We start from the raw sequence: 18,349 nt of genomic DNA, 5'->3' as shown, positions 1-18,349 counted from the left end.
GGTGGCGGCCATGGCAGGAGGGTGGAGCAGTTGAGGGGGGGCACCAGACCAAGGCAGGGCACCGGTCGCTGTCATCAGGGCGAGCCTCTGGTGGTTATTGAAAATCCTTTGCTCCTGCGTGCTGCAGTCATGCCCAGCACTTGCACCTCCTGCTGGCGCCCAGCACCAGTCCTAATCACTAGGTGCTGTCAGCGGGTGCAGCAGCAGCTGCCAGCCCCGACTGCCCCTGAGGGCTTCTCTACCTCCCCCTGCTCCTGAGAGGCAATCAGGGCAGCAGCGCTCCTGGCACCAGCTGACAGCACTGGCCCAGCTTGCACCCACTGCTGGCACTGGCCCCAATTGCTCCACACTGTCAGCAGGTGCAAGCAGGGCCGGCGCCATCTGTGCATGGGAGCAGCAGCAGCGGGAGCAGGGGCTGTTGACAGACACGGGACCCAGGGGCCATAGTGGGAGGGGCCAGGTGGGGGAGTGGAGGATGGGCCAAGACCTACCCCTATGCCCACCTCAGCCTCGCAGCCCACAGTTCCTTTCAAGGTGCACAAATTCATGCACTGGATTCCCAGTATCTCAATAAAAAAGCAAGAGTGGGGGGAGAAGAAAAAGGCAAACACTTGCACATCTTATTACAAGAAAGGGAACCCTCAAAGCTGTGGGGAAAATGTTACTTTCAATAAAAAGTGCTGGTTCAATCAGATATCCCTGTAATGAAAAAAATGAATCTTGACCCCTACTTTATACTTTACTCAAAAAGCAATTCCATATGAAATGGAAATCTAGATATGAGAGGTTAAACAACAAAGCTTCTATCAGATAACACAGAAATACATCTTCATGACCTTGGGCATACAAAAACGTCTTAAACAGGGGCATACAAAAACGTCTTAAACAGGACACAAAAAATCACTAGCCATTAAGAAAAATATTAATAAATTGAACTACATTAAAACTAAAGAGTGAAATAGTATGTGACAAAGTAGGAAAAAATAGTTGTGATGAATATATATATATAACTCATGTTCAGAATACATATACTCCTATAAAATGAATAAAAAAGTACTTCAGATACTTCTCCTGGAAAAAGATATACAAACTCCCAATAAGCATATGAAAAGGTATTCAACCACATTAATAAGAAAATATAAATTAAAACTATAGAATATCTAAATTTAGTCTAATAGAAACATGTCTGTGAAGATGTAGAACAGGTATCAGAGTATAAACTGGAATTTAAAACTTACTTCAGGAGTTCATAATTCTTTTCATTTAACCTTACAGCATTTTCTCTCCAAAATTTTTCAGATTTGTGCACAGGACTCCATTCCAATCTTCCAGATTTAAGTTCTGAACTGTATTCATCAAATGAGCTATAAAAATTTTTAAAGAATTCAGAGTTTATATGAACCTCAGCGATCCTCCAAATTAAGCACAATAACATCTTCATTAATGATTTAACTACAAAGACTGACCATCCTTTGTAAATTAACAAAATTCCACTAAACAAAGTTTAAAGAGCTCAAATAAGCTTCATAAATCATGTGAAATTTATTCAGAGTATTCAGGTGCAGTACTATAAAATTTGAATGCTCATCATGAGATATTAAAAGGTGTACTTGCTTTCAGTATCCCTACCCTAATATATCTTCTATATATATAAAAGCCTAAGTGACCGAAAGACCAGTCAACCAGTTGACCGGTCGCTATGACATGCACTGACCACCAGATGCTCAATGCAGGAGCTGCCCCCTGGTGATCAGTGCGCTGCTCAGCTGACCAACGGGCACCAGACGCTGGGCTCACGGCTGGCAAGTGCAGCTGTGGTGATACAAGCCTCTCCTGCCTCCATGGCAGCGCTACCAAGTGGTGGTAGTGGCAGGCACATTGGGCCAGGATGAGGCGCCCAGCCCAAGCTTGGGCTCCTTCCTGGCCACCTGCCACTTCACACACTACTACATCCCTCGGAGGATGTCAGACTGCCAGTTTCAGCCTGATCCCTACCTGAAACCGGCAGTCCGACATCCCCCTAGAGGTCCCAGATTACAAGAGGGCACAGGTCAGGCTGAGGGACCCCACCAGCCCACGAATCTGTGCACCAGGCCTCTAGTGTATACATAAATGCATATCAGTAAAATATCTGATAAGCTAGCAGAGTTTCTATCTTGCCACTTAAAATACTGTATCTGTGCCCTGGGTGGGTGGCTCATTCAGTTGGAACGTCATCCCATATACCAAAAGGTTGTGAGTTTGATTCCGGATCAGGGCACATACCTAGGTTGTGTGTTTGATCCCTAGTTGGGGTGTCTATGGGAGGCAACCAATGTTTCTCTCTCACATTGATGTTTCTCTCTTTCTCTCCCTTCCTTTCACACACACACATACATACTGTATTTGCCAGACCACTAGACTCACTAATATAAATTTATGTAAAAGTATGTGACTTTAACATAAAATAAAATAGCATATTCTGATATTATTATACTACAAATGTCATAAACTACTATATTGCATTACAAAAACGAAAACACATATCTGTACAACTAGAGGCCCAGTGCACAAATCCATGCACAGGTAGGGTCCCTAGCGGCTGCCAGCTGCCGGCTGCCAGTCAGGGACTCCCTTCCCCGGCTGTCGGCTGCCGGCCAGGGCCTTCCTTCATTCCGCGCCACCCCGTGGTGGTCAGCATACGTCATAGCGAGCGATCAAACTCCCGGTCAGTTGAACTCCCGAGGGGACACTTTGCATTTTAGGCTTTTATGTACATAGATATGCTACAATGTGATTACCAACAATGAAGAGGTAATTCTTTGGTTGAATTAACCCACTATAGATGAATTAAAAACAAAAGTCTCTGTAAATATAATAAACTGCAATGCAAACATCATTCACTATGTATCAACATACTTCATTATTCAATTAGCCAGTGGACAAACACAGTGACGAGACATGCCTGCACTTTCAAGTAAAAACTTTTAAAAGAAGTGGGCATTTAATACCCAAAGGTGATTTAGTATAACCAGGATTTACTAAATTGATTAGAGTGTCCTGTTTGAATAAGAATGTAATCCCAGTCAGTATAAGAAGTAAACTAGTATTGTTAACAATAATGTCCTAAACCTATAAGAGCAAAAACAGAAAAAAATCTTTTAACTGCACCCATCATCCTATTAGCTTTATGTAAATACAAAGTTTTAAAATTTCCAAATTCAACATGAAAAATCAATAAGTAATAATTAGTAATGATTGACCCATATAAGTGTCAAACACTGAACACAGTTACAATTAAATCCATCACAATCCTTTCTCACAGCCTGCTCCTGAGCACACCACAATGAACTCTCCATTCACTGGCCACCAAGATCACTTAGGATACTAAGAAAGAATGTTTCTTAGGTATTTCTCCAGTTTCCAGTCAGTCACCTTCCCCTCTACCCGCTCCCATCAACCAATAGGTGCAGAAAGGACAGCAATAAAGAACTCCCTTTCTTGAACAATTGTCAGAAAAGTTTTGACATTCAGGCAAAGTCCCTAGTTTTTCTTCTATTGTTAAGAGTATTTATGAAAACAGCAAAGTAATCTAGATATTTATCATTAGCAATGTACATTAAATAATTTATAAAGCTAATTATCACTAGCATTTACTTTTTAAAAGGATCGGAAAGGATTTTTATAAAGAACTGATGATAAACTTTTGTAAATAATCATAATAGAATTTATAAAACTGCAAGCCTATTGCTAGCCTATTGCTATTACAATCAACTTGTTCATATTTGAAATTATAGAAAGACAAAAACCATTTGCCTCCCTCCACAAAACTCCACTACAAACCACTGGTGTGGGTGATACCTCCTCTCCCAATCTCTATAAAAGCATTTGGGCATTGGGATTATGGGCTGCACTGAATTACCTGGTAAATAGGTTTCTGGAAAAATTACTATACTGAGGGCATCTGCTGAACACTTGAAACCTCACAACAATCCTACAAGGTTAGAATTTTTATTGCTAATTTACCAAAAGGAAAACTGAGATGTTAAAATGTCAAGAATACTGCTCAAGGTTACATGTGGAAAAAGTACAATTCAAACTAGAGTCAGTCTGGCTCCCAAACCCAGTCCAACTACAGAAAAAGATACATTTCTTAAGAGTAACTCTTTTAAAAATGTATCAATAATTAAAAAACAAACACCTGGATTAATGTGAAAGATCAACAAGATATTAAACAACAACAACAAAAACAAGGTCTAATAGAAGGATACGTAAAACCCCGTTTGTGTGTCTGTCTCGGTGTGTGTGTGCATGTGCGGGGGTAAGGGGCATGGGCATAGGCTGGGAAGATGGTGGGAGTGGCATGGAGTCCCTTCTGTACTGTGTAAGCATTTTCTTTTTGTTTACTTCATGTAAATCATTTGCATAATGTTTAAAATTAAAAAAATAAACCAATAGGAACTTCAGAAAAACATACTTTCCATATGTGGACAAAAATCCTCCATAAATTAACAAGCATCACTGCTCTAAAAAATTCTAAACCAGGGAGATATTCTTCAAGGTTTCCATGATAGTGCTAACCACCTGTGGTAGTACAGTCAGTCCAATTTTAAAAAGAAAATGATGGAACTCTCCCCAAACAGCTCTGACCAACTGTTACCATGGTGATGAGCCAGTTTTTCCATATTCTCCAAATACTTCATAGAAGACATAATATTTTAGTGAAATCTTTTGAGTTTATATTTAGTAACAAATTTAAATTTTCTTAAAATACTAATCAAGTAAAACAAAACCCAATATATCCAGTCTGTGAGAATTAAAAATAACATACCTAAGATCCTGAACACTTTCCCCAAGTTTTTCCAAAAGAAATTTTATATCTTCGCTGATGTCTTCATCATCATACTTTTGCTGTTCCAAGTTCTCCAACTGTTTCAGAACTTTGCACTGGATCATAGCCAAAGCATATTCTTGGCGAGTTTCTCTTTCAGCTGATTTTTCTAAAAAGTTCTGGGTTAGACAAAGATATAATAAGAAGCTATTTAATTTGTTATGTGATATTCTCAGACCTCTGCACATCCTTTTTATACCCTCTCTCCTCCTCCTCCTTCTCCTATTGACAGGTTAACTATCACCTTAAAGTGGATGACTGTATCGCAAATCCTTACCTCTTTCCTAAACATCTGCCATATCAGAAATGTACTTCTGATGCCTTGCCTACTTACTTGGCTTACTAAACATTTTAAATGACCCATATAAGTGTCAAACACTGAACATATTTACAATTAAATCCATCACAATCCTTTCTCACAGCCTGCTCCTGAGCACACCACAATGAACTCTCCATTCACTGGCCACCAAGATCACTTAGGATACTAAGAAAGAATGTTTCTTAAGTATTTCTCTATTTTCCAGTCAGTCACACCCTCCCTCCCTCCTCCAATCAACTGATAGGTGCAGAAAGAACAGCAATAAAGAACTCTCTTGCTTGAACAATTGTCAGAAAAGTTTTGACATTCAGGCAAAGTCCCTAGTTTTTCTCCTATAATTTTTCTATTTTTAAAAGTATTTATGAAAACAGCAAAGTAATCTAGATATTTATAAAGATCAAGTGTTCACTGCATCAACCAATATTTTTAAGCAAAGAACATGTTCAGGCCTAGGGACAAGAAAGAACAAGCTCTCAAGAAAGCTACCCTTCACCAATTGGTAAATGCCTTCCATTTAAAAAAAAAAAAAAAAGCCTGTAATAATTAATTCTAAATCAACTGTACTAAAATTTGAAATTTACTTATTTTTGTAAGCAAGTTATATTTCTATTAATTATGCCAAATAAACACAGAAAGAGATTTAGCTTAGCATATGGAAATTAGTGTGACTAATCCCTAACAAAATTACAACAGCATTTTTCACATATATTTGAAAAAACAATCCTAAAATTTATATGGAACCACAAAGACCTCAAATAGCCAAAGCAATCTTGGGAAAGAACAAGGAAACAAGGCATCATGCTTCCAGATTTCAAACTAAAATACAAAGCTATAGTCATCACAACTGTATGGCAATGGCATAAAACAGTCTCACAGAGTAATGGGACAGAATAGAGCACCTAGAAATAAGCCTCCACATATAGAGTCAACTAATATGTGGCAAAGGAGTCAAGGATACTCCATGGGAATAGTTCTTCAGTGAATGGCACTAGGAAAACTGGATAACCACATGGAAAACTGGATAACCTCATGCAAAAAAAAAAAAATGGAAGTAGACCACTATATTACACAGCTCACAATAATTCACTTAAAATTGATTAAAAACATGAAACTGTCAAACTCCTAGAAGAAAACACAGAAAAGGCTCCTGGCACTAGTCTTGACAACAATTTTTTGTTTAGGATACCAAAGTCACAGCAACAAAAGCAAAAATCAGCAAATAGAACTACATCAAACTAAAAGCTTCTACACAGCAAAAGAATAAAGTGAAAAAGCATCCTACAAAATGGGAGAAAATATCTGCAAACCATATATCTGATAAGTGGGTTAATATCCAGAATGTATAAAGAACTCATACAACCCAACAAAAAAACAAGGCAACTAAAAAATGGGCAGAGGATCTGAATAGATATTTTTCCAAAGAAGGCATTCAGATGGCCAACAGGCTCATTAAAAGGTGCTTGACACCATTAAGCACTAGAGAAATGCAAATCAAAAGCACAATGAGGGCCCTAACTGGTTTGGCTCAGTGGACAGAGCGCCAGCCTGTGGACTGAAGGATCCCAAGTTCGATTCTGGTCAAGGGCACATGCCTGGTTTGCGGGCTTGATCCCAAATACGGGACATGCAGGAGGCAGCCAATCAATGATTCTCTCTCATCATTGATATTTCTTTCTTTCCCTCTCCCTTCCTCTCTGAAATCAATAAAGATTTTTTTTTTTAAAGCACAATGTGGTATCACCTCACACCTGTCAGAATGGCTATCATCAAAAAGACAAGAGATAATGAGTGTTGGGGAAGATTTGGAGAAAAGGGAGTACCAATGCTCTGTTAATGGTAATGTAAACTGGTTACAGCCACTATGGAAAACAGTACACGACTTCCTCAAAAAATTAAAATAGATCTACCAGTTGATACAGCAATTCCACCTCTGAGTATTTACCTGAAGAAGAGAAAAACAGTAACTTGAAAAGATAATATGCACCCTATGTTCATTGCAGTATTATTCACAATCTAAGATATGAAAACAATCTAAGTATCCATGTATAAAGAAAATTACTCAGCCATAAAAATGCAAGAAATCTTGCCATTTGCAAAAACATGGATGGAACTTTAGGGCATTATTCTAAGTGAAATAAGTCAGGCAGAGAAAAACAAATACTGTATGATCTCACTTATATGTGGAACCTAAAAACAAAACAAAAAATTTTGAAAAATGAACTCATAGGTATAAAAAACAGATTGATAGCCGAAACCGGTTTGGCAAAATCAATAAAATATATTTTAAAAAAAAACAGATTGATAATTGCAAGAAGGAAGTGAGAAGTGAGTGAAATGGGTAAAGGTGGTCAAAAGGTACAAACTTCCAATTATAAAATAAATAAGTTCTGTGGATGTAATGTACAGCATGGTAACGATTATACTGTCAATTATACTGTACTAGAGGCCCAATGCACAAAATTCATGCAAGGGGCTCGGCCCTCACAGCTTCGGCTTAGTCCGGAAGGTCAGCCAGAAGGATGTTTGGCTGTCTGGTCTAATTAGCATATTAATCTTTTATTATTAGGGATTGTATATTTGAATGTTGCTAAGAAGGGCAAAACTCCTTATTCTTACCCTCCACCTCTCTCATGTTACCTTTACTCTTGTATATTATGATCATTGCCTTGCATTACTGATCATGGCCTTATCTATTTACATATTCTGTCTTCACTAAACAACAAGCCCTTATGTGTCAAACTGTATCTTGGGCATTTGTGTTTCTTAACAATTAGCATAATGGAGCTGGAATATAAATGGGATTCAAAACTTGTTTGTGAATTTAACTGAGCTCTAGCAATAGAAGGAAACTGTCAGAAGATCCTATATCTAGAATTTCACCTTTATTAAATAAATGAGAATACGGATAATGCAACATTCAAGTAGAAGAAAAACTATGTTCACCTTAGCTACTAAAAGACTTCAGAGTCTCAGTAATACAACCTACTCTGATTTAAGGATTGATTACTGCTTTATCTGGTCGAGACTGAAATTTACCTCATGTAGACAGTTTGTAAAGAAGCTAAGGGCAGGGCCAATACCCTACGGCAGAAGAATACAGAGGTACCACATTTACCTATTTCTTAAGAATAAACCTCTCAAAAGCCACAGAACAATTTTTTATATGAAAAATATTACATTTTATAAATAAGGATAGTCAAAAACAAATATAATACATAGAACACTTGGTCAACAGATGACTGGCATTTATCATATCTAGACATTCACACTTTCACTTCACTTTCCACTCTTTCAATGAAATTTACACTGAACTTCACTCCTCAATGCCTTTAGTCACTCATTCAACCCTTGGTAGGCAACTAGGAAAAACATGGAGTTCGATGCTTTCACAGCTGGTATTTTCAGCAAAGAAAACGGAATTCCTTGTCACATGACTCATAATTCTCCTTTTCATGGTTTTTTCTCCTTTTTTGAGGTTCTTGAGAAAATGCCCCAAGAAAAGAAAAAAGAAGATGCCAGAGTGGTTAAGAAGATGGCTTTGGAGCCAGACATATCTCACTGAAATTCTAATTCTATACTTAGTAACTGAGGAATTAATCTCCAAGTCTTGGTTTCTTCATCCATAAAATAAAAAATAGTAATAGCACGTATTGGATTATCATAAAGATTAAATTAGGCATTGCACAAAAATCACTCAATAAATTATAACATTTATTATTCTCAATGTCAAAGACAGGTTAGCATAGTGGCTAAGAGCATGAGTCAGACTGCCTGAGTCTGAATTCCAACTCTGCTGCTCTCTGGGTAGTTTGGCAAATTATGTGACCTCTTGTGGCCTCATGCCCATTGCATGGAGCTCTTGGGGAGACTGAATACGTAACACATTTAAAGCAATTAAAACAGTGCCTGACACAGAATAAACTCTCAATAAACATTAGTTATTACTATTATTATTAACTACAAACATCTAGAAAAGTTATTACACATCATATTTTAAAAATTAAAATGTGACAAATGCTATGAATTAGCAATTTATAGGAGGAATATAAATGCCTGATAAAAATATTAAAAGATGTTCAGCTTCGCTCATTATTAACAGAATACAAATTTAAAACAATAATATCATTTTTTCACCTAATTTTTGTAACAACTGAAAGATTACATGAAATGCAAGGAAAAGAATGAAAAAACATGCATTCCCAATACATAGTTGAAAAACATGTAAATTTGCACATTTTTGAATGGTGATTTAGTATTATCTATCAAAACTGTAGAAAAGTATACTCTTTGGCTCAGCAATTCCATCTCTAGAACTATATCCAACAGAAATGCTCATCAAAGCAGTCAAACATATGTAGAAAAACCCTACATGCCCATCAACAGAACACTGGTTAAATAAACTGCTTTACATCAATACAGCAGAATATAGCCATTAAAAAGAAAACTGAAGATCTACACATATAAAAATGAAAACATACTCATTTGATATTGTTAAGAGTAAAGTTATAGAATAGTATTTATCATAAGATGACATTTTTATTTTTAAATACAAAACAAAATTACACACCTATTTATATATTTATTTCTACATGCTTAGAAAAATTAGGAAGATATTAGTGATATTAGTTAAAAACAGATTCTGAAGCAATAGCTTGGATTTGCATGTCTACCACATATTTTATAGTTGCCTCAGAAATACTGCTAGTCGGTAGATCCAAAATCTGAAATACAATTCCATACCACAATAAGGGTTCCATAAGAGAAAAGCCTCAATCATAGTCTCTTAGAAAACACTGCAACAACAACAAAGACTTCCTTTTTTTATTGAGTTTATTGGGGTGATATTGAGTGTACAACTCAACAAAACATCTGCACACTGCATCATGCATCCATTGCCCAAAGTAAAGTCTCTTTCTGTTCCCCTACATTCCCCCTTTACCCTTTTCCACCTCCCACACTCCTTTCTCTCTAGTTAGGCAATCACTATACTGTTGTCTGTATTTATGTGTTATATATTTTTTAAAAGGGACTTCCTCTATCTAAATTCAATGCTATTATATTTTCTTACAAGCATTATATAATTCATACATTTCATCCATTTAAATGGTTTCCTCCCACCTGTCCCATTCCCCCATGGCATAAATACAAATTAGTGGGGGGTTTTTTACTCTATGTCCACCAAGATACCATAGTTTCATAACTACATGAAGAACAAGTAAGTTTTTCCAACCTGCTAAAAGCCCTGGAACATACTCCACAGTGAAAATGCCGCACACACACACACACACCATAAAAAAATGCCACAAAACACTTACACGGAATGCTGCAAGGATGATTCTTGTCACTTTCTCTTTGACAGATTCTTGCAGGATATCGGATAGAACAGGAATGATATTATAACGCCGCAGGTGCTCACACATTTGAGGACTGAACGCCAGGAGCCATATTGAAAAAATCATTTGATACTGGAGTTGAAAGCCACATTTGTTGCTCAAAACTCCCATTATGCTGAAAAGGAACACACATTAAAACATTTAATATGACAGTGTAACAAGAAAGAAGAAATAATTGACTATTCTTTTTGTACTAATGGAACAAAATTATGTCCTCAGTATCTTTTCTGCGAGCAATAACAAGCAAGCTGGATTCCTACTCAGAGAGGATCATTTGCAGCACAGCTTCAATTAAGTCTTTCCAAAAGTTACAGGACTTCAGGGAAGCAATGAGAAAGGAAACACCAACTTGTAATACAACATCAGGAAGGGTAAAAAGAATCTGACAGACATTAAAAAAGCTAAAATCAACAGGATTGGTGACACAATGGATGTACATCTTGGTGAAGTCAGATGTTATATCAAGATCTGAGTCTGGATGACCAAGAGGATCATGTATAGCTTTAAAAATATTTAGGAAACTCAGAAAGAAAAGAAGGAATTAGCTTGGCAAAAAACCCACTATGAGTCTAAATTTGACACAGCCAGTCACTGAATTGGGGGGTTAGAACTTCAGAAGCTTCTAGTTCAACCTATTTTACTGACATGAAAATTTGGAAAGCTAAATGGAAATGAAAGAGGTTACACCAAGAAAGACCACTAAGGTAATTTCCATGGGGAATGCCTCATTCTCACAAGGAGGAATAGAAACCATCAAATTAGGCCAATAAAGAATGACCAGAATGTACAACACAAAGAATGAGTTCTAATGTAAACTACTGACCATGGTTAATAAGAATAGATCATTTTTGGTTCACCAATTAAAATAAATGTAGCAAGCTAACACAAGATGTTAAAATAGGGAAAACAATGAAAGGACAGGTATAAATGGGAACTCTCTGCACTTTCCATTTTTCTGTCAATCTAAAACTGCTCTAAAAAATAAAAGTCTATTAATATAAATAAATTGTAAATCTAATTTTATAATCTATTACTAACTTACTGGAAGGTTCATATTTGCACCATTTCTCCATTTCTGTGATTTGTAAACAGTTATAAATTGCTGAATTGCCTTTCATTTTCTCAAGCATGATTCCTCCCTTGAGTCTTTTCTATTTTGGTTATTTAAGACTTGCATTTATTTAATATTAATATCAGTATTTCAACAGCTGTAAAATCATGCAATTTTATTCTATTAACACCTTAATATCTGGTTTCCTTTTCTCTCTGATTCTTCCAGTTATGAAGGTAAGCCTTCTACACTTTGTGATACTGTGGCTGAGACTTTAAGCCACATTTCTTCTTTACCAGCTGGTTCTGCCAGTAGAAGGTGCTAGAGGCTGACTACAGGATGGAGGAAGAAGGGAGTGTCTCCTGCTGGCTTCCTATTCTTGTGAATATTACTCAGCAGCATTTCTTCACCCTGGTAGCAACTGTTCTTTCCCATGGCAGCAGCTGAATTCATTTAGCAACAGCTCCGGCAGAACAAGCCTCACTGCGCAGCCTCAGAGACATCAGCAACAACTGTCTGGATCCCCGACCTATGAGTCCTCTGCTTTGAGCTCAGGGGAACAAGCCGCAGATGAGTAGTACAGCCCCCTCTATGGTCAAATGGGAGCTTCATTTGCCCCTCCTTGAAACATGTAAATTCAGTTATTACAACCTCTTACCTTTGTTCCCAAGCTTTAGGCGTATCTGCACTTGCTACCTTTCTGACTCTTGAGAGTCCTTTTATGTGCTTGTTTTCAGAAACCTATTTAACAAATGTATACCTAGTTAACACTTCTTCGTATTGAATTACCTCTATTAAAATAAAAAATTTTAAATGAACAGAGGGGTTAAGGAGAGCTCAGGGCCAGCAATACACTGTTGCTGAAAGCAAGAGACATTAAGGTTTTAAAGGAGGCACGGTCAACGAAGATGAGGACCGCAAAGAAGTTGAAGAGAGTTTAAAATTGTCTACAACATATATAATTCTGTTGAAAAGAGAAGTCTTCTATATCCAAACATTAACCACAAGAAATACCCTAATGAAGCAACATAAAGCTCTTGTTCATCAAAAAAAGGAAGAGGTTCCTTTAGGAGCAAGAGCCCTGACTGAATACAGTGGAGCATGAAGGGCAGACTAAGGAGATGCAAAGGACACAAAGGCCCAAAGAAACCTAAACATAGTAATTTAACAAATACGTGGCATCAGACAGAGGGAACCAGGGCAACTCTGTCTTCCTGGGAAGCTGGAACCACACCTTCCCAGTGAATGAGCGCTCCTATTGTTAGCAGCCCAGCCTGAGCAGTGGCTCAGGACTCTGACTGCTGGGATAGCAGCAAGGGGGAGTGGTGCAGGTCTGGGATTCTGGCCCACACTGTGGAGTGTGGAACCCACGCAAAGCTGGCTGAACCTGCTCCTGCAGAGGAGACTGCAGGCTGTACTCAACCCAAACCTGCAGCCAGCCCCCTTAGGGGGGATTCAAGTTGGAGTCTCTGGCAGAAAATGAGGAGTCTGGCTTCGAAGCACAGAGTAGTTTACCCTCATGGAGTGCCTGACTGTGTAATCTCTAAGCAGGGCACCAACTAGCCTGAGCTAGACTAGCCTGGATTCATCCTATAGACTCTCTTCGGAAGGCTCAGGAGGAAGGCCAGGCAACCTTAAGGGGGAAGCAGAGGAGCTGACAGGTGGAGACTGACCTCAGGGAGCCTCGGCCCAACCACAAATCTACCCCTGGCTCTAGGCTAAAAAAAGCTGACCCAAATTGGAAAGGAGGAAGTAAAGCTGTCATTATTTCCAGATGACATAATATTGTACATAGAAAACCCTAAAGACTCTACCAAAAAACTACTGGATATAATCAATGAATTCAGCAAAGTTGCAGGATACAAAATCAATATCTCGAAATCAATGGCATTTTTATACACCAATAATGAACTCTCAGAAAGAGAAATTCAAAAATCAATCCCATTTACCAATGCAACAACAGAAAGATACCTTGGAGTGGGTGGAGGTGGGCAAAGGGGGGCAAAAGGCAAGACTCCTGCAATAATGTCAACATTAAAAAATTTTAATATAAATAAATAAAAAGAAAATCTTAACATAAATGACCAACAATAAAAAATGCTTAAATTGTGGGGGAGAGGTTGGAGGGACTGCCGTTTTGTGTCTTTTATTCTCTCTTAACAGTCTTCCAAAGGGGGGAAAAATAATATCTACTTTTTGTTTAATAGAATTAAATTCAATTTATTTTGCTATTACCACGGAGGTCTTTGAAACCTAAGACACAGTATGGGAGATTAGTGCTTTTGTGTTGTCTATAATTTGAAGATTTACTCTATTTCATCATCCTAGACAATATTTGATAAATATTCATCTATTATTCCAAACTACTGCTAAAAACAATTAACAGCTAAAATTATAAGAAAACTGAAGAATCAAATCGCCTCAGAAAATAATATCAATAGTGAGATAAAAATTATCCTTTCTAATGTATTGGCAAAATAGTGCATCATTTTTTTAAAAAGATAAACAGACTGAAAACATCATCATTTTTGTCTACCTTTATTAACATCATCGTCCTGTGACTGCTATCCTTAAAAAGGTCTGCCTACAAAACTAGCTGGCCCTTGGCTGGTTTCTGGGAACTGGATGGTAAACAGTTCCCTACATGACACAAAACTTCTCCTAAATGATAAGGGTGGCTCACTGTACCTAAAATGTTTTCACTAACAACCTGTTTACTATAGGCTGACACAGCACCAGGATTGTTCAGTCAACTTTTCTTACTCTGAAACCTTGTTCACTAAGCAACCTTCTGTTGATAAACTAGCTTCCTATATAGGTTTTTCCAACGTGTAACAGAAACAATGTCTTCACTAACTTAAAAGAGTATTTGGTTTAAGAACAGTGAGTTGTCTCACTATGAATAAATAAATGGGCGTTCTGGTAGTAAAAGGATTTCATTTGTTTTGGGGGGCGAGGGGGGGTGAGGGGTTCTTTGTAAAAATACATTTGTTAAACCTGAGAGAGTTCCTCAAAGTTTCTGGACCTGCAAATGAAGACCCCACAAAAAATGGACTAATTGTATAGCATTACAAAGAATGGCTTATATTCACTCTTTTCTGCGTAAGACCTTGTATTAGTGATTTTTGCCTGCATTTACCACAAGATACCTTTATGATTGCTTTTCTATTCTGAGTACCTGGAATTTGTTCTATCAAGAAAAGGTTTTTAGGAGTCCTTAATAGCACAGACCAAGCAAGGGAAAGGTGAAACAATCCATCTGGTAGTAATTAGTTATTGATTTATCTGAAGGTTAGCATAATTCACTGTTAAACAGACATTAAAAAAAGTTAAATACTTCTTTTGGATGATTAATACTATTAATTTCTTTGCAAATGTCAAGGATAGATGCTTTTAAATGTTATTCTACATTAAAAGTAAAAGAGCACTCACCAGTTTACCCCATCTGCTTCTACCCAGGCAAAGCGGTACTCATTGACCCGAAGCATCAGCTGCAGACACCCGGCAACACACTGCACATACTGAGAGCTCTACGCAAGGAGAAGTACAAGGTTTTAAGATTAAAAAGCATTGAAAGTCATGAGACCATGCACATACAAAAAGTCTGGATTTTGTTTTTACCAGAATTTCTTACCATTAGAACATTCAAAATCCCCTAATATTTTTTCAAAAGTCAATCCACATTTTTGCATTTCTCTCTGCCTTTTAGAAATAAAGCTGATCTTCTCTGCCAAATTAAATCTACACAGGTCAAGACTACTTAACATACATAGTTTGAGAAATGGAGGAATATAGTAATTATATCTTTGATATGGTTTGATAATTACTTTGCAATGTTTCATTTCCCAAGAAGAGAGGCACTATATGGAGAATACTACTCTTCATAATTAGAGAAAGACCAAAAAACAATAAAATTAAAAAGATAAAAGTGTATACTTTGAGACAGGCCCATATTTGAATGATCTTTGTCAAGTTACTGAACTTTTTTTTTTTTTAATTCTCACCCGAGGATATTTTTCCATTGATTTTGAGAGTGGAAGTGAAAGGGGAAAAGACAGAGAGAAACACATCAGTAGGTTGCCTCCTAAGGAGGAGCCTGCAACCAAGGTACGTGCCCTTGACTGGAATTGAACCTGGGACCCTTTGGTCCACAGGCCGACACCCTATCCACTGAGCCAAACCAGCTAGGGCTACTGAACCTTTTCAATACTCGGTTTCTTCATCCTTAAAGAGGATGCCTACTCCAAGCAACTGAGAAAGTATTGTTAGAACTAATAAAGTAATTCATTTAGCATACAGCTAGACATTTCATAGAAACTCAATAAACAAGAACCTTAAAAAAACTATACAGCATATAAAAAGTCTAATTAAACACTTGAAAAAGACTCTATAATTTTTAAAAGCTGTTAGTTCAAAAGCAATGTCTTAGAGAAATTGTGGTTAAATCTGAAAATACAAATGAACAGGTATAATATCCCCAGGAATATATAGGCTCCTCCATTTTAGCAAAGCTAGTAGTGACATCTGGCTTGGGCTCTACCCTACATATTTACCGTGAGCCTTACATCTATAAGAAATGAAGAGACAAGAGATAATTTCAGATTCTAGCTTTAAAGAACATGCTAATAAATAACTTTTAAAAAGAAGAAGAAAAGGAAGGAGAGACTCATGGATATTCTATAAATTCACTAATACACTAGTTCACAGTGTTTTAACTTAAACAACATTTGTTAAAACCCAACACTTCAAAGAAATTCCAGGCACTCAAATACAAAAACATAATGATAAAAGTATATTTGGCAGATTAATCAAAAGTTATCAGAAAAGGTTATCTTAAATTTTTACCTAGCAAATAGTGAACATAGTTGCCCAAAAGTACAATATACCCAGTAATATAATTTGTCTGAAAACCCAAGACATTAGCAGAAATCAATTACCAAAATAATAGTGCATCTTCAGTTCTAAAACAATGTTCCCTAATGGAAAAAAAAATGTTTATCTTCCAATTAAGTAAGCAGGTAGTAATCCTCTGTGAAAGAGGAATTCCACCTTTCTTATTTAGAGAAACAGACTTAGCAAGGTTTCTACATATCCTCAATTAAAAGGCAACCTAAAGTATTCTCTCCTCTTCCATTTAGCAACAATTCCTCTCAACACAAAAACTTCTTGGTTCATTATATGTCTTTCTTTTCTGTGTCCATTTACCATACTTTTTGAAATACATGACACATTTCAAATACGGACTCTTCGTTGTTATATATAGCTTCAGGATTCATATTATAAATGAACATATAAAAGACACTGGTTCTAAAACTATGCTCTCTTCTATTATACATTATGAAGTAATCCAAATACCATTCTAGAAATTACTTTCAAAGGATATAGTGATGGCAACACTGGTAAATGACTGAATTATTGCCTTCAATTAAACTAAGTAAATTGTATCACTTCTTTGTCTTTCACTTATATTGTCCCAGTAATCTCATGTATAAACTATTCAATATTTTTAAAGAAAGTAATCAGCCTTCAATCAATCCAACCAGTCACCATCTCTAATACTACACAACGGTTAATATGATACTGCTGCAGAAAATTGTATAATCATGCAAAGCCATCCAGCAATTCTAGTCTGTTCTGCCATTCCCCGGTCACTGCCACTTATTCACCACTATCCTCCTGTCCTAGTCTCTGCCCTCACTCTCAGCAGTAAGAGAAAAAATAGGGACCATTAGTAAGAGATTCACTCAGCTATCAACATCTCATTCTCCAAATTGAACTTCATTATACCCATTGTTACTTCTCTCTCACCTAGGAGAAGGCAGACATCTTCCTGTCCAAGACCCACTGCCCCAGCAAGGTCTGTGTCCCATTCCTCCCACATAATGAATAATCCATCATTCAGACCCCTCTCCTGAATCTTCACGCTCTCTGTTTGATTGGTTTCCTTTCCTCAGCTTCTAAATATACTCAATTCTTACCCATTTTTATACTCTCCTTAAATCTTGTACCAATCTCTGCATCTTCTTCTTCCCAACACATGAAGGTTTCTTGAAAGAATTATCACCTACTCTTTGCCTGTCTTATATCTTATCACCCTACTTAACATGGTAAACGTTAGGATCACCATTGACCTAAACCTGAGAACCAGATTTCTATCTACAACTACTTACTGGAAAGCTCTTTCCCCATTCTCCTCTCCACTTGAATTGACTCACCTGCTGCTGCAAGTCCTAAATCAAATGTTCTAACTCCTCCACCATGAAAGAAAGTTGCAGTGTCACAATGTTGAAGAACATAGGCTCTGGAACCAGCCTAGCACACTCACTCACAAGGTACGTATGAGCTTCCTACCTATAAAATGGGGATAACAGGGACAAATCTCCGGGGTGTAGGGATATTTTCATTCGTTAATGTATGAGTTAATATCATATGATATTCAACAATTGTTTGCTGCTGCATCTACTATTGTATTCTGATTTCTCCAGGTGGAATTAATTCCTTTCATGATGTCACATATAAATCTCTATTCTTGCCCGTGGTGTGTGAGTGTGAGTGTGTGTGTGTGTGTGTGTGTGTGTGTGTGATCCCCGTTACACCAGAGAGCAAAAGAGGAGTCTTTTTTAATCTCAGCATGTTAGCACAGTCCCTGGTAAATAACAGCACTTTAAAAATGCTCGTTTGCTAAGTAAATAATTAAATATTTATTGTACTTGATC

General features: G+C 37.2%; 1 protein-coding gene across 3 annotated transcripts in view; it reads right to left on the bottom strand.

The window, feature by feature from the left end:
* The window catches only part of ATP6V1H (ATPase, H+ transporting, lysosomal 50/57kDa, V1 subunit H), a 78,351-nt gene that overhangs the window by 33,565 nt on the left and 26,437 nt on the right, over positions 1 to 18,349 (bottom strand). For all 3 annotated transcript variants that reach the window (XM_006769082.2, XM_015567444.1, XM_006769083.2), the window contains 4 exons: positions 15,066 to 15,163; positions 10,505 to 10,697; positions 4,811 to 4,989; positions 1,239 to 1,364 (listed from right to left, as the gene is read on the bottom strand). In XM_006769082.2, coding sequence (XP_006769145.1) covers positions 1,239 to 1,364; positions 4,811 to 4,989; positions 10,505 to 10,697; positions 15,066 to 15,163 — 596 coding nt within the window. The remainder of the gene's footprint in view (positions 1 to 1,238; positions 1,365 to 4,810; positions 4,990 to 10,504; positions 10,698 to 15,065; positions 15,164 to 18,349) is intronic.

The sequence above is a fragment of the Myotis davidii genome, unplaced genomic scaffold (assembly GCF_000327345.1).
Source record: "Myotis davidii unplaced genomic scaffold, ASM32734v1 scaffold1, whole genome shotgun sequence".
Lineage (NCBI taxonomy): Eukaryota > Metazoa > Chordata > Mammalia > Chiroptera > Vespertilionidae > Myotis > Myotis davidii.
Note: the sequence above shows the minus strand (reverse complement) of the source record. Positions and strands in the feature narration are given on the sequence as shown.